This window comes from Odocoileus virginianus, chromosome 33 (assembly GCF_023699985.2).
Source record: "Odocoileus virginianus isolate 20LAN1187 ecotype Illinois chromosome 33, Ovbor_1.2, whole genome shotgun sequence".
In the NCBI taxonomy this organism is placed as follows: domain Eukaryota; kingdom Metazoa; phylum Chordata; class Mammalia; order Artiodactyla; family Cervidae; genus Odocoileus; species Odocoileus virginianus.
Window position 1 is genome coordinate 1301517 of NC_069706.1, and position 14768 is coordinate 1316284.

General features: G+C 64.2%; 3 protein-coding genes across 10 annotated transcripts; 2 read left to right on the forward strand and 1 right to left on the reverse strand.

Annotated features, from left to right (window-relative positions):
* The first annotated feature begins 51 nt into the window (after nt 1–51).
* Nucleotides 52–6208, forward strand: EME2 (essential meiotic structure-specific endonuclease subunit 2). Of its 2 annotated transcripts, XR_011485436.1 has the most exons (9): nt 52–335; nt 516–652; nt 1023–1115; nt 1788–1879; nt 2053–2146; nt 2277–2392; nt 2538–2727; nt 2808–5143; nt 5243–6208. XR_011485436.1 is itself a non-coding variant. In XM_020886379.2 (8 exons), the coding sequence occupies exons 1-8, from the start codon at nt 110–112 to the stop codon at nt 2976–2978; spliced, it is 1119 nt and encodes a 372-aa protein (XP_020742038.2). In that variant the 5' UTR covers nt 52–109; the 3' UTR covers nt 2979–6208. The 2 variants fall into 2 exon arrangements, 1 of the variants encoding a protein (XP_020742038.2); XM_020886379.2 differs by having other exon boundaries at nt 2808–6208.
* Nucleotides 3493–9124, reverse strand: SPSB3 (splA/ryanodine receptor domain and SOCS box containing 3). Of its 5 annotated transcripts, XM_020886468.2 has the most exons (7): nt 9030–9124; nt 7697–7834; nt 4990–5164; nt 4721–4908; nt 4534–4636; nt 4336–4461; nt 3493–4245 (listed from the first exon to the last, which is right to left on the reverse strand). In XM_020886468.2, the coding sequence occupies exons 2-7, from the start codon at nt 7820–7822 to the stop codon at nt 3926–3928; spliced, it is 1038 nt and encodes a 345-aa protein (XP_020742127.1). In that variant the 5' UTR covers nt 7823–7834; nt 9030–9124; the 3' UTR covers nt 3493–3925. The 5 variants fall into 5 exon arrangements, with proteins under 5 accessions (XP_020742127.1, XP_070317002.1, XP_070317000.1 ...); XM_070460901.1 differs by having other exon boundaries at nt 4534–4908; nt 4990–5108; XM_070460899.1 differs by having other exon boundaries at nt 4534–4908.
* A 347-nt stretch (nt 9125–9471) lies between these two features.
* NUBP2 (NUBP iron-sulfur cluster assembly factor 2, cytosolic) lies at nt 9472–14485 on the forward strand. Of its 3 annotated transcripts, none has more exons than XM_020886438.2 (7): nt 9472–9558; nt 12077–12195; nt 12298–12496; nt 13084–13238; nt 13352–13462; nt 13559–13628; nt 13925–14485. In XM_020886438.2, the coding sequence occupies exons 1-7, from the start codon at nt 9543–9545 to the stop codon at nt 14068–14070; spliced, it is 816 nt and encodes a 271-aa protein (XP_020742097.2). In that variant the 5' UTR covers nt 9472–9542; the 3' UTR covers nt 14071–14485. The 3 variants fall into 3 exon arrangements, with proteins under 3 accessions (XP_020742097.2, XP_020742099.2, XP_020742096.2); XM_020886440.2 differs by lacking the exon at nt 9472–9558 and adding an exon at nt 9566–9691; XM_020886437.2 differs by lacking the exon at nt 9472–9558 and adding an exon at nt 9716–10030.
* Nucleotides 14486–14768: the final 283 nt, after the last annotated feature.

The following is a 14768-nucleotide window of genomic DNA, read 5'->3' on the forward strand; positions in this document are numbered from 1 at the left end:
AAGATGCCTCCGCCGCCGCGCTGCAGACCCGCCTGGCGCCGGAAGCGGCGGGTGTCCCTTGCAAAGGAGTCCGGGCGCGGCCGGAAGCGGAGAAGGGGCCGGGCGGGCCATGGCGAGGGCAGTGCCCGGGAGGGGCGGGGGCGCCCGCCGGGGCCGGGAACAGCGGCGGCCCCCGACGTGGGAGATCTCGGACTCGGACGCCGAGGGCCCGGCTAGCGCGGAGACCCCCGCGACGACTCGGGAGCCGGCGGGAGAGCGCAGGCCGGCGGCCGAGGCGCTGCGGTGGCTTCGGCCCGGGCAGGCGGTGCGTCGCCTGGCGGTGCTCGTGGACCCAGGTGCGGGGAGCCGCCCGGGTGGGAGCCGGGCCTTGGGGGACCCGGTTGGACGGACTCCGCCCTGCGCCTTGGGAGCCGGCCGGGGGTCAGTGCTGGCAGCGCGCTGTCCAGGCGGTGGGTGTCCGGTGTCCGCGCGGGGGAGGGAGCAGTGACCGCCGGCCTCCTTGCGCCCCGTCCCAGCCGTCCTGGAAGACGCGGGTGCCGACACCCTGATGGAGGCCCTGCACGCCCTGGGCTGTGAGCCCCGCGTGGAGCCGCAGCGCCCGGCGCGGAGCCTCCGCTGGAGCCGGGCGAGCCCAGACCCTTGCCCGCGCGATGTGAGTGTCCCGGGGGTGGGGGCCGAGTGCAGCCCTGGGTTGGGTGTTTAACGTAGCAGAGATGCTCTGAGAGGCACGTTTTCCAAAGGAGCGAACTGAGAATGGGGGGTGGGGTGGGGGGGCGCGGGGCGGGCGGTAAAAGGCTGGGACCCAGAGCCTGAAGGAAGGGCCGCGCTGAGGGACCGGCCCTCCCAGCCCGTCCAGGCTGTGGCCGCAGGCGTAGCCGCCTGGCCCTCTGGGTCGGTGTTAGTAGAAGTCGGGATGCTGGGCTGGTGGAGAGCAACCCGGGGAGAACCTATGTGAGCCCCGGGACTCCTGGGGGCCCGGACTGTGGCCCGGGGTGGGCAGCAGCACCCCCCATGTCCCCCAGGTGCCCCCTGAGGTGTGGGCTGAGGATGAGCCCCACGTGCTGCTGTTGCTGGAGCCTGAAGAGTTTGTACGCGGAGTGGTCCAGCTGACCCAGGTGCGGCGGAGGAGTGGGAGGAGAGCCTTGTCGGCAGATGGCAGGGCTGGGTGCTCTGCCTTGGGCGTCAGGGCTGAACTGGGGGAAACTGCTGGGCTCTTGGGCTGGCAGAAGGTGGGAGCCACAGCTGCTTCTAGACCGTAGAAGCCACAATGAGGCAGGTTCTCTTGAGCCCTGAGTTAGAAGTTAGGTGGTCAACTGCGGGTGGAGACCTGGGGACCAGGGCCGCAGGCTGGCTGTGCAGTCGGCCTTGTGACACCCCACAACCCAGCCCTCCTGGCCCGAGGAGAAATAGGGATTGCTTTCAGCTGACGTTTGCACCAGAGTATCGTTTAGGCCGGACCCTCTGCCAGGCTCTGGGTCTCAGGGTTCACAGTTCATCAAGCACCTGCTCTGTGCCAGGCAGAGGTGGGCCAGGGATGGGGAGGGGGCTTCATTCCAAGTCTTCTAGGCACCTGGGATGTGCCTGAGGACTTTCGTAGACCTCCCTGTGGCAAGCACAGGGCTGGTTTTCTGAAGAGAGCAGGCCGGGCGGAGGAGTCCACCCCACCCCTTCCCAGCACCGAGAGGTCCTTCTTGGAAGGACTTTGTTTGCTTCCTGCAAGCTGGCACTGGCTGGTGGGCCCCGCCTGCCACAGCCCCGAGGAACAGGTGAGCCTCCTTGGCATGCAGGTATGTGGCCTGACCTGTTCTGTGCCCTGGGTCACACCTGAGAGCCCTGCCTGCCTCCACCTGGCTGTCATCGGGCTGGACGCTTATCTGTGGTACTGGTCACCCTGACACCCTTGGCCTGCCTCACCAGGACGGGAGGGTTCATGGGGAAGGCAGGGTGGTTTTAGGGGCTGGCGTCACAGCTGACCCCCTCCCCTGGGCGGCTCGGGGGAATGGAAGAGGGTCAGGGAGGGTGAGGGGCCACAGGGACGGTCCATCTGCTCAGGTCTCAGCAGCCCAGAGCCCAGGAGACGCAGCAGCCAGGGCGTCCAGCGGTCACTCGCACCAAGGGGGCGGTCGGCTGGCCTGAGGTGGAGGAGGTGAGACGGTGAGGTGGGCCTGGGGCCTGGTCCTTGGCTGCTGTCCAGGGCACATCGGGGCCGGTGTGGCCCGTGGGGGCATGTGTTGTTGGGGAGCCCCGTGCCCCACACCGCGGTCACTCCCACCTAGGCCCTGGTGCACCTGCAGCTCTGGGCGAACGTGGACGTGCTGCTGGTGGCCTCCTGGCAGGAGCTGAGCCAGCACGTGTGCGCCTTCACCAAGGCCCTCGCCCAGCGCCCCTTCAAGTGCGTGACCCTCTCCCTTCTGGGAGCTGCGGGTGGTGGGGGCCGTGTCCGAGGGGTCCCAGGCTCTGCTGAGCAGGGGGTGGGGTGCTCGGCAGAGGTGAGGGGCCTCTAGCGCCTCCCTGCACCCTCCCCCCCCCCCCCCCAGGCAGGCCCGGGAGTCTGGGGCCTTCCCCTTCTGCACCTCTGGGCGCTGGGCGGCAGGAGAGCGAGTGGCCAGAGACGGTGCAGGGCTGCGGGAGGCCTGGTGGCGGCAGGTCAGGCAGTTCAACCGCGTCAGCCCAGCCGTGGCTGACAGTGTTGTCAGTGCCTTCCCATCCCCCCGCCTGCTGCAACAGGTGGGTGCCCGCCCTCACCCAAACCCCGGGAATGGGGCCGGCTCCCCAAGGCCTGCCACTCACCCCTGTGCCCGCCCTAGGCGTACATGGCCTGTGGCATGGAGCAGGAGCGCCTGGCCCTGCTGGCCGACCTCCCAGTGAAGACGGGCAAGGGTGTGCCGCCCCGCAGGGTGGGGCCCGACCTCTCCCGCCGCATCTGCCTCTTCCTGACCACCACCAACCCCGACCTCCTGCTGGACCTGGGTTCCTGACCACACCCGTGGGGCCACACAGGGCCCTCCCACCTGCGGCAGGAGTGATCACGGCCGCCCAGGGGACCCGCGGGAAACCACGGGGGGTGGTGTGCCCCGCACCTGGGGCTCTTGGGGCTCTCAGTCAAGTCTGACCCTGAGCTAGGGGATGAGGGGGCAGCAGAGAGAAATCTTGCATAACTGGGAGAAGAGGAAATTCTTTGCTCGCTGGTGGAAGGTCTCGAGACGGTGGGGGGTGGGGCTTACGTGCCTTGGACCTGTGCATGCTGGCCGAGGGGCTGGTGGGCAGCTGGCACCAGCAGGACGGGCTGTGGGGGCCTCGGGTCCCACAGGGGAAACTCCCATCACTGGGAGGCTGGGGTAGGGGAACCTTCATTTTTGAGACAAGGTTCAGAGGGATGAGAGAGAACCAGGCCACCTCTCCCAGGGTACCATGAGGGCCCAAGAGGAGACAAGCGCGAACACCTATGAGCCCCAGGCCTCACTTTGACCCCCTTCATTCTATAGGCAGGTGGACATCAGACTTAGAGTTTATTATGGTCGCTTTCAGCCTCAGACAGGAGGAACAGAGCTGACGACATGCAAAGCAAGTTAAGAAAAACCTGAGGCTGGTGGTGGCAGGGAGAGCCGACCTCAAGGAGCGTCCTCCTCGCAGGCAGTGAACCACAGCCCCCGAGCCCCTCCCCTGCCAGCCCCCCAGGCCTGAGCCCAGATGCACTGGGGCGGCAGCTGCTCTTACGCCCAGCACCGGAGCACACAGGCTGGGTCTCGGGGTCATAGGGCTGATAGCCCTGAGCCCCTGCAGTGAGGCCTGTCCTATCCTCAGGCAGCAGAGGGGCAGAGGGACAGACCTCAGCTCAGTCCTCCCCTCGGCGGCCCTGGGGCAGTCCACAGGCGGGGCGAGGACCGCGCCGTCCCAGCCCCAGGGGTCTCGATCAGGGAGCAGGCTAGGTCCTTCGGCAGCGCTTCCGCTGGCAGTGCCGGGGCTCAGGGCCGCTGGCCGCGGGCGAGGGTGCAGGAGGCTGGCGACTCATGCTGAGGACCCAGCCCAGCTTGTGGTGCAGCACCTGCTTGAGGCCGGGCGGCAGGGGCAGGCCCTCAAGCGTGTCCCCGGAGCCGGGCCGCAGCTGGCGCAGGCGGTAGCAGCACAGGTACTGCAGGGACGTGACGCTGGCGCAGGAGCGGATCACCTTCATGCTGCTCTTGGCCGCCGTGGAGCACACCATCGGGTAGAACCTCTTGTTCTGCAGCTGCGTGGCCGCCACACCTGGGGGAGGGGGGGAGCAGCCTCAGGGCACTCAGCACCCCCAGGGGCTCTGACCCCTCTCCCTGCAGCCGCGGTAGGTCTCGCCCTCACCTATGCACTTCCTGTTCTTGAAAAAGGTCAGTGTCCCGTGCCAGGTGTCCAGGTGCACACCGATGATGGAGCCCTGGCCGAACCTCGAGGAGAAGCTCGTCTTGTCACCCTTGTGGTGGAGGAGGCCTGGGGGCAGCAGGGTTGGGGTGAGACCTGCAGCCTGGGGGGCCCCAGCCCGCCCACCTGGGCCCCACCCACCTGTGTAGGAGAGGCCCCAGCTGTCCTCGTCCCGGCCGAGCAGGCTGCAGAACGTGTGGTGGTACTTGTCCAGGTCCACATCCGACGTCCCAATGCCCACCATCTGGGAACAGGGGGCTGGGCAGAGGGGGCAGGGGACCGAGGTGCCTGGTAGCACCCCCGCCTCCCAGCCCCGCTGGCCACTCACCATGTCTGTGCCGTAGACAGGCGACGTCATCTTGATCTCCCAGAAGTGCTGGCCCTCCCCCAGCTCCTTGGTGCCCCGGATGGCTGCCGTGCCGCAGCTGTACTCCATGTGGAAGCTGACCTTCCGGTTGTCACAGCTCAGCAGGGTGGCCGAGGACTTGTTCAGGTCATCCCAGACCCAGTCGAAATCTGTGAGAGCGAGATGCCCAGCTGAGCCCCAGCCTGCCCGGAGGCCGCCTGCCCGCCCGCCTGCCGCAGTCCCGCACTCACACTCGTCCTCCTCGCCGCAGCGGCAGTCCCGGCCCCGGTGGGCAGTGTGCAGGCTGCCGCAGAAGGCCTCGCTCTGGCTGTCACAGTCGCAGAAGGACTCTCCAGTCACCGGCACGGCGCTGGGGATTGACGACGGCAGGGACGTGCACTCAGGGTCGGAGTCTGAGTCGCTGTGCTGGGGGACATGGGAGATGTTCCCGCCCAGCCTGCTGGTACTGGCCCAACCGCCCTCCTTCCACCTGCCCCACCACAGGTCCATGGGTCAACAGCCAGACGTCCTGAGGAAGGGACCTGGGGCTTGGCCTCCAGAGGACTGCCCCAGAGCACAGCCAGCTGCTGCAACCACAGACAGCTCTTCCGGCCTCCTCGAAGGCCAACCACAAAGAGGCTTCCTGGGAATGAAGTCAAGAGCCCTGGAGGTCCAGCAGCTTATCAGCCCCCCGGCAAGGCTGCACGCTCAGCCATCTTCAAGGCCCAGAGCTCCTAGGTCACAGATACACAGGGGAGCCCATGGCAAAGCCCACCACTGACCTAAGGAAGGCAGCCTGGTCTCCCCGGAGCAGCAGCAGGGCTCCTGGGGCCCGATCGCCATGGCATAGCCTGCACACCCGGCCCAGGCTGCGGCTCCCCCGTCTGTGCCTGGGGCAGCTCAGCCCCCGTCACATGGCCCTGCTGAGGGAGCCCTGTGGTCACAGGCCCTCTGCACGGGGGCTCAGTCCTCATGGGACAGGCTCCAAGCCTTAGGGGCCCGATCTCAGCCCAGCACCAGACGCCAAGGCTGAACTGGCCAGGGTCTGGAGACCAGCTGACCAGACCCTCCTGAAAGCCAGTGAGGGTGCCTCCAGGCACCCACCTGGGCTCTGGACTCCGGCCAGCCAGCAAAGGCCCAGAGCACAGACTGCTTCCGTGTGCCTGCGCTGAGCTCTCCCAGCTTGGCCTGGGCTCCTGGTTGTGCTCAGGCCTCCGCCCTCACTCTCTTGGCCTCTGGGTGCCCCTCTGGCCCGAAATGCCCTTTGCACAGCAGTCCAGCGGACCTGTTCAGATCTGAGATCCTGCTGCCCTGAGAGCAAAGCCCACAGACTTACCCTCCTCAGACAGCATCAGCGCCCACATCCAGCCCCCTGTCCTGCCCACGCTTGTCCCCTTGGGGTGGGGCAGGGTCTGTTCGCCCCTGGATCTCTCTCGGGTACCAGTTCAAAAAGGCTCTGCCAGGCCCGTGCTCTGCCTCCTCTTCCTTCCTGTCGGCTCCCTGCTCACCTGCCTCCTTCCCCCAGGATGGAGTCCCTGCTCCATCACACTCAGCCCTGAGCACCACAAAGGAGGGAAGCAACACAGAAGCCGGGCAGGGAGCGAGGAGGTCGAGCCTGTCGGAGATGGGTAACCACGGAGAGGCTGAGGGCCCACAGCACCTAGCTCTTGAGGAACAGGCAGGCCCCCTGCTGCGGGAGGAGACACCCCTCCCCGAGCCAGGGCACAGACCTGAGCACCGCTGGCCCTGGAGTTCCCATGCTTGGCATCCAGCACGTAACCCCCTGCATGGAGGGCAGAACCTGCCTCTCCGCAAGCTACAAAGAGAGCTCGGGGCAGCAGGGGCAGTGATGTGTGCATGCAGCCTTCAGGGCTGCTGGACGACCCAACTGCAAGTGTGTGTCAGACACCGCGCCTCCAGCCCCTGGACGCCTCCCGCATCCCACAGCAATGAGCCAGCGAGGCAGGCGCAGGCAGAAAAGACTGCCCAGGCCACGTGGTCAGTGGGAGCTGGAGGCGGGACAGGAATGCAGGCCGGGGCCTCTCGCTGGCCTGGGCAGGGAGCTAAGGGAGGCCCGGGAAGGGGGCCCAGGATACCACCAGCTCCAATCCCCCCCCCAAAGCCTGGTGGTTCCAGGGGCTCAGCTGCCCTCATGCTGGAGGTGGGGGGGGGAGAGACATCTGTCCCCCCCCAGACACCTGGCTGAGCCAGGGCACCAAGGCCAGGTGAGGGTAACAGACCAGAGTCAAGTCAGAGATCCCCAAGAACAGTAGAGGGGACTCAGGGCAGAGCCAAAGCCCGGCTCTGCCCTGAGAGGTTCAGGATCCTGACTGTGAGGCTCCCCATGGCAGATACAGAGTGCACCCAGCCCCACCACAGGGTCAGCGCGACAAGGCTCTGACTGCAAAGCCCCACGCCCCTCAGGAACCCGCCCTGCAGACAGACAGCTGAGCCGCCCTCCTTAAAGCCTCCGTGATCCTGGGCCTTGCAGAGCTCAGGGTCCTGAGCACAGGAAGGCACAGGAATACTGGTCTTTAAGAATCAAAGTTCTTTTTTTCAGGTGCATATACACAAACATAGAGCACAGGCTTCAACAGACAGAGGAAATGTCCAAAAAGTTGCACTTGGAGATAACAATAACCACCCTTATAATCGGCCGAGTAGACGGAATGGAGATGTTTTTGTTAAGTCAACTGACCGAAGTACCCACTGACACCCACTACAGAGAAACGTATCTGCCTTGAGGTCCCACCACACAAGGCCACATGTGTCCTTAACCGGCATGAAGTGCTTGGGAGAGTGGAAACAGCACACACAGCAACTGGTTCAGCCAAAGTGACCCCGTCCTCTGCCCCCAGGGCCATCTTTCCCTTTCCATCTTAGTTCAGGCAATGCCTGCCCCCGGGGGGGTCTCCTCACTTTTGTCCGGCCATGCCCACCTCACCCACTGGAACCTACCTGCCCATCAGAGTCGTAGCCCCAGTTGGCAGTCCCTGCCAGAGCGACAGCCCGGGCATCCGCATCCCGGCGGGCTGCGCTCAAGACAAAATGCCACGCTCTGCTGCTCCGCGGGCGCCTGGCCATGGTGGACAGGAGCTGGAAGAAACCAAAGGGTCAGAGCAGAGAAAGATGCAGCACACCAGTTGGTCCCACAGCCTGTGCCAGCCGACCCAGGTCTGGAACTCTCTTCACAAGCTGGTACCTCGCTCCAGGATCCAAGCACCTTGATGAAACTCAGGTAGAGAGTATGGAACACCACCCAGATATCCATGACTCTCGAAGGCCCCTCTCTGAGTTGGCCTCAGGAACCCAAGTGTCCTGCCTACCCGTCCCTCGGGCATCTCAAGCTTTAACTGCCCTTCCTCCGGTGTCCAGTTTGACAAATGGCATCTCCATCCTCCCAGTTCCTCATGCCAGACACACAGCAGTCATCCCAACACCTCCTCCCACCACGGCCCTCCACGCCCCACACCACCGCCAACGGTGTCCTGAACCATCTGCCGCCACCGCGCCTCCCCCACCCCCGCACGACTCCTCCGCTCCGGCTCCGCCCACTTTATTCACTACAACCCAGCTTTTTCGAAACACAAATCTTAAAAAATTTTGAATTAGCGAGTTATAAACTTCTCAGGGCTTGCCATTGTTTTCCGGATAAAATGTAAAATCCTACCAAGCCCATCAAGTTCCGGCCCTGTTCCGGCTGCTGGTTCTTTCCAGCCCTTTGCCCAGAACGCTTTCCCCTCCCGTCTTTGGCTCTCAACTTCCAAGCCCGACTTACAGTTACAAGTCGATCTCTGGGATCTTGTACTGAAATTCCCCAGGAGGGCCGGGACTGTCCCCCGCCACGATCCCGAGGGGCGGCAGGGGACGCGCGCAGGCACAGCTTTTGAGGGATGGGAGCCCGTCTGCAGACCCGGGTTCGCTACTGGAGCCGGCCACGGCGGGCCCGGCCTAAGCCCCGCCCGCCACCGCCACGGCAACAGTAGGTGCCAGGCCGTGCACGGGGGATGCATGGCCCCGAGACGACCCCGCTGCAGCAGGGGTCGCTTCCCCGTCTGGCATCGCACTGTCTAAGGGTCGGCGGGGTCGCGGGGTTCCTCCCACCCGCCGCCCCGCCCGGCCTGCGGTGCAGAGCCTCGCCCGCCTCTTCTGGCCCCGCCGCCGCCGCTGCCGGAACAAAGGCGCACCGCCCGCAGCTCCGCGAGGCCAACGGGTGCAGTGGGCTCCCGACCCAGGCTGGGCAGCAGGGCACGGAAGACCCGGGGAGGAGCGGCCGAGGCCCGCTGCTCACCTGCAGCCGCTCTGCGCTGCCGCGCTCAGCCGGGCCAGCCGTGACCTACTTTCCGCTTCGGAGCAAGACGTAAACAATCCCCGCCCCGCGGTCCGCCCCCCGCGCCGTATTGGCTCCGCAGTGCACTCGACTTCGGCGTTCGGAAGAGGGGCGGGCCCCGCGGCACAAACCTCTTGCTGAGAGGCTGATGGGCCTGTCAATCCTAGATCGACGTCCTCATTGGCCACATCTGAAGCGGTCGGAGACAAGTTCCGCGAGCCTATTGGACGGGGGGCGGGCAAACGAAGCGGTCCCGTGCTGGGGCGTTGACACGGAAGTGGGTCCCTGTCCTGTACGCCGTCTGCGCCGGAACCTGCGTGCACCCTTTGGGCAATCTGATTGGCTAAGGGTAGCGCGAGTGGGCCTATCAAGGGGAGCTGGGGCGGGTTCGCGTTGCCCATTGGTCCGAAGGCGCTTCACTCAGATTGGACGGAGGCGGGCTGCGAGGAGGACGTGGGCCGAGCTGGGGGCAGGATGGAAGCTGTTGCGGGTGAGTGTGCGTGACCGCGGGGCGTCGCGGGTCTGCGGGCGCCGAGGCAAGAGGGATGGGGCAGGCCCGCAGCTGCTAGTCGTGGCTCCGGGTTTCAGCACACCGTCTTATTTGCGGTATAAAGTTTTCAGAGGTGCGCGCACGTGTCATTACGGCGCTTAGAAGGAGGTCTTACTTGAATAAGGCGCTCTAAGAGAAACCGGAACGTCACATTCTGTTTTTTGTAGAAGTTCTATTTTGACTTTCTAAGCCTTTTTTTTTTTCTTTAATGAAATCTGCTTTGGACCCAAAGTATACATTGGGCACAGCCGGATTCGCACAGATTAGCTACTTTATTTTCTAAAAGACTTCGGGTCTGATATCTTGAGCACAGAGCGTTTACAACGCTGGATTCATCCATCAGATTATAAACGTAAGACTAGAGAGAAAAATCAGAAGAAGCTTGTTATGATGAGGGCACACTTGATACAAGGTGAGGGGGATGGTTTCTAGATTGATAATGAATGCTTTTTTTAACGAAGAGGCAAATGCACACAGAAATTCGAGAAGCCTCCCAGGCTATGCAGTAAACCTGCCTGTGCTCAGAGGCAGCTCCTGTTGTCAGTTGCTTGTATCCTATTGGAGAGATTCTTTATATACAAAGATTCCTGTACTTGTCCAGTGTATCAGATAATATTGATTTGGTTGGACTTAAGGCTTGCTTGATTAGTCTTCTCATCCAAACGTGGGATCCCTCACTTCCCTCCGTAGGGGAGACACTGCTTTCCTTTGCCCCTTCCAGGGCAGCCTCTCCCATGTAGTAGTATGCATTTGATTTGTCATTGTTTGTAAGCCTTTGAGTTTACTTATGAGGAAAAGTTGTGTTTGGCTCCTGAGAACTGTGGTCTGGGAAGTTGGCGGCTCCTTCCAGTTACCTGATGGGAGCCGCAATATCCTGTTTGAGGCTTAGGCAGATGAAGCTCCCCAGTCCCACCAGTGAGGAGAGCAAGGCATCACTTTTATGAGGTTGGCAGTGCAGCACTGGCATGGAGGGCATGTAGGTGTCAGGACCCACATCTGCCTTGTTCTTTCCTAAGTTTCTGCCCTAGTGCCCATCTGCCCACCAAAGAAAGGTGAAACTGATTCCCAACTACTGTTCCTAAAAGATACTTTTATTTATTTATAGGTTGTGCTGGGTTTTCATTGCTGCGTGGGCTTTTCTCTAGTTGTGGCGAGCGGTGACTTCTCTTGTTGCGAAGCACAGGTTCTGGGGCTTGTGGGCTTTGGGAGTTGTGTTTCCTGGGCCCCAGAGCACAGGCTTAATAGTTGTGACCCACAAGCTTAGCTGCTCGGTGGCATGTGGGATCTTCCCACAGCAGGGATTGAACCCGTGTCTCCTGCGTTGGCAGGAGGATTCTTCACCACTGAGCCACCAGGGAAGCCCCTCTACTACTTTCTGATATTAAAGCAGTTTAAGTAATAGCCTCTTAAGTCATCACAGAAGTGGCCTGAGGCATGGTGGCCGTGTTGTCGGCAGTGATCCGTGGCTGGGGGATGGTGGCCTTTCCTCGTCACCATACAGGATCTCTAGAAGGAGACCCAGGGCAGGCACTGCACTGCCTTACGACAGTGGAGAAGCCAGGCCAGGTGCACCCTAAGTTCCTTCCAGGGACCCTTTGGTGGCAGCGGCCTTTGCACCTGCCCATGAGAGATGGGTCAGGAGGGAGACAGTGTTCACTCACCTCGCGCTGAGCCCTTCCTGCAAAGCCGGGGGGCAGGGAGGCTGCTGGAGCGAGCAGCTTGCTGCAGGCCAGGCGGGACTCTCTTTGGTGAGGGCCTCAGGGTACTTTGCAGGGGCTGAGGGTTGCTTGTACACAGATGGCGCCCGTGTCGGGTGGCAGGGGTGGGAGTGGTGAGTGTGTTCATGGTGGCATTTCAGGCTCACTGGGAGAAACAGGAGCTGGGGCAGAGCCTGCCTGGGGTCTGGCACTGGTGCTATGGCGCCCTGGGGGTACCCAGGATTTCTTAAGGCGCAACCGTGAGCCATCCGAGTGACCTAACTTCTGCCCCCTCACATAGTATGGGTGCCTCCTGAGCAGGAGGCTGGGGCTGCCAGGAGTTCCGCTCCTGCCCCCAGAGGAGGGCGCTGCCCGCCTGCAGTCAGACCTAGAGGTGCTGGCACAGGGGCTGGCAGCACATTGGTCTCCACCCTCATCCCTTGGAGCCAGCTGGGAGGCTTTGGCTGGAATTGGCCTTGTGCATGCAAGGTGTGCATGCACTCACGTGTGCGCACTGCAGAGCGGAGGGTTTGCAGCATTTCTAGCCACAGCACCCCTGCTCCAGACCAAGCGGGGGCGGACGTCTCTGAGGACACAATGGGTTGGGTCTGGGGTCTGCTGGAACCCCTCTCGCGTGGCCGCGTTTGCTTGTGTCAGGACCTGGGTGTAGGACGTGCGTGGTGGCCGCGGTGAGTGGGCAGCGGAGGGCGGCTGGCACGGAGGTGACACCCAGCCCTCCTCCCCTCTGTCTTTCCAACCAGAGCCTGGAAACCTAGCCGGCGTCCGGCACATCATCCTCGTCCTCTCGGGAAAGGGGGGCGTCGGGAAGAGCACCATCTCCACGGAGCTGGCGCTGGCCCTGCGCCACACGGGCAAGAAGGTGAGCGCCTCCTGTCTCCTTGCGAGCCCTACTCTCCTGGGTGGTCATGCAGGACAGCGCCCGGCTGGAGCCTCTCATGAGTCGCGTGGACGCCCCCGGCAGGTGGGGATCCTGGACGTGGACCTGTGCGGCCCCAGCATCCCCCGCATGCTCCGAGCGCAGGGCAGGGCGGTGCACCAGGGCGACAGCGGCTGGGTGCCCGTCTTCGTGGACCGGGAGCAGAGCATCTCCCTCATGTCCGTGGGCTTCCTGCTGGAGCAGCCGGATGAGGCTTTGGTGTGGAGAGGCCCCAGGAAGAACGGTAATGCCATGCCGAGCTGCCGGTGCCCCACCTGCCCCACCACCTTGGGTGCCGGAGGAAAGACTGGCTCCCGCCTCTTCACTTCCAAGACGCTCCCCCCAACCCGGACCTGTCGAGCCTGCGAGTATGCAGACAGCAGGCCTGGGGAGCGAATGTGAGCTGCAGCCATGAGGCCTTCAGCTGCCTGGTCCTCCCCAGAGGTCTGATGCCTCTGCCCCAGCAGACAGGGTTTGGCTCCTTCCGAAGGCCAGCATGGGGCTGCCAGGTGTGGGAGCAAGTCCGGGGCAGGGGCTGCTCCCAGGCCATGCCCGCCTGGCATTCCCTGCAGGCCGCCTCTCTGGGGCACAGACATCCGCCCCTGGAGGGTCCCCACTCCAGCCATCAAAGCTAAGGCCCGAGCTGAAGTCCTGGGGGGCTGGGGAAGGGTCTCTCCCCTGGCGCACAGTGGTACACACGGCTCTCCAAATGCCAGTGGGCCCGGGACCCAAAGGTCGCCCCGCCCTGGGGCCAGGAGGGGGCGTGGGCCTGGTGAGACCCTGCCTGCCTGCCCGCTACCCCCAACCCCGAGCCTCCCTGGGTCTCCGCAGCGCTGATAAAGCAGTTTGTGTCCGACGTGGCCTGGGGGCAGCTGGACTACCTGGTTGTGGACACGCCCCCAGGGACCTCTGACGAGCACATGGCCGTGGTGGATGCCCTGCGCCCCTACAGTCCCCTGGGGGCCCTCGTGGTCACCACGCCCCAGGTACTGTTCCCACAGGGCGCCCTCACCCCAGGGCAGACGCCCTGCCCTCCTCGCCCATCTTGGCTGTTTCCGGGGTACCCACCTGCAGCCCCCGCCCCTTTCCCGGCCTCCAGGCTGTGTCCGTGGGGGACGTGAGGCGGGAGCTGACCTTCTGCAGGAAGGTGGGGCTGCGGGTGATCGGGCTCGTGGAGAACATGAGCGGCTTTGTCTGCCCCCACTGCTCGGTGAGTCCTGGGCAGTCGCGGGCGTGGGTGGCCGGCCCGCCCCCGCCCCTCGCAGGCAGAGAGGAAGCAGGTGGACCCTGTGTCTTTGTGTCCCAGGAGTGCACCAATGTCTTCTCCAAGGGAGGCGGTGAGGAGCTGGCGAGACACGCCGGAGTCCCCTTCCTGGGTGAGTGGGCCGGGGCTGCCCCAGGGCCCTGCTCCCTGGGGAGAGGCGAGAGGGGTCTTCCTCCCACCCCGCCGTCCCCCCGCCCCGCGAGGGCTGCGAGCGGCAGGCGCCCTGTGTTTCCTTCTGCAGGAGCACCCAGGAGGCAGTGGGGCCTGCTGGGCGTCCTGGGATGGTTCAGCCCGGGAGCCAGTCCTGCCGGGCCTCGGCAGTGCTGCCCATGGGCTCCTGGGCTGAGGGGGTGGACAGGGCCTCCCAGCCTGGCCCTCACTGCCCACTCTCCCTGCCCCCGCCCCCAGGCTCGGTGCCTCTCGACCCCGAGCTAACGCAGAGCCTGGAGGACGGCCGGGACTTCATCCAGGACTTCCCCGACAGCCCCGCGTTCCCTGCGCTCTCCTCCATCGCCCAGAAGATTCTCAGCGAGACTCCCGTGGGGCTCTCCTGACCAAGGCAGGCTGAGCGCTTCTGTGCGCTGTGGGGTTGGAGGTCTGGGGTGGGGACCTGGCCAGGCCCTGCGTGCCTCTCTCCCCACGGGGCCCGTCTGGGACGTTTCTGGAGCTTTGGCAGCATCTTGGCTGAGCCAGTGACAGTGAGTGGCTCTGCCCGGTCACCCGGGGACGGCGTGGGGTCCCCTGTGCCGTGGCCTGCCCTCCCTCCTGGCGCAGCTCAGTACCCCCGTAGCCCGAACAGACGGCTGCTCCCACCAGCCGAGTCTCCACGTTGTTCACAGAGCTGGTGCATCTGGAAGCTTTCCTGGCCCGCTGGCCCGGAAGCCCAGTGAAGGAGGCAACACCCAGTAAGGTGTCAAACTTGTAACTCAGAGGAGCCCGCAATAAATGCATTCCACCGCTGTGTTCACACATCTGACCTTTCTAGAGCGTCACGCCCTGGCCCCGCCTCTTGGCCGGGTGTCACTGTGTCCTGTGCAGTGTCCCCCCCCAAGTCCCAGGAATTGGCCAGCAGTCCTGCTGTCGACAGGCCCCTGGAGCCTCAGGTGAGGCTCGTGTGGAGTGCCGGGTGGCTTGGGGTGTGTGAATGGCCAGGCTTGGCCTAGCAACAGCCGAGGGCCTGCCCCGGGCCGGGGGCAGGGCTGACAGGAGAGGAGAGTGTGGAGCGGAGCCCCGGGCCTCTCCCCTACGTGGG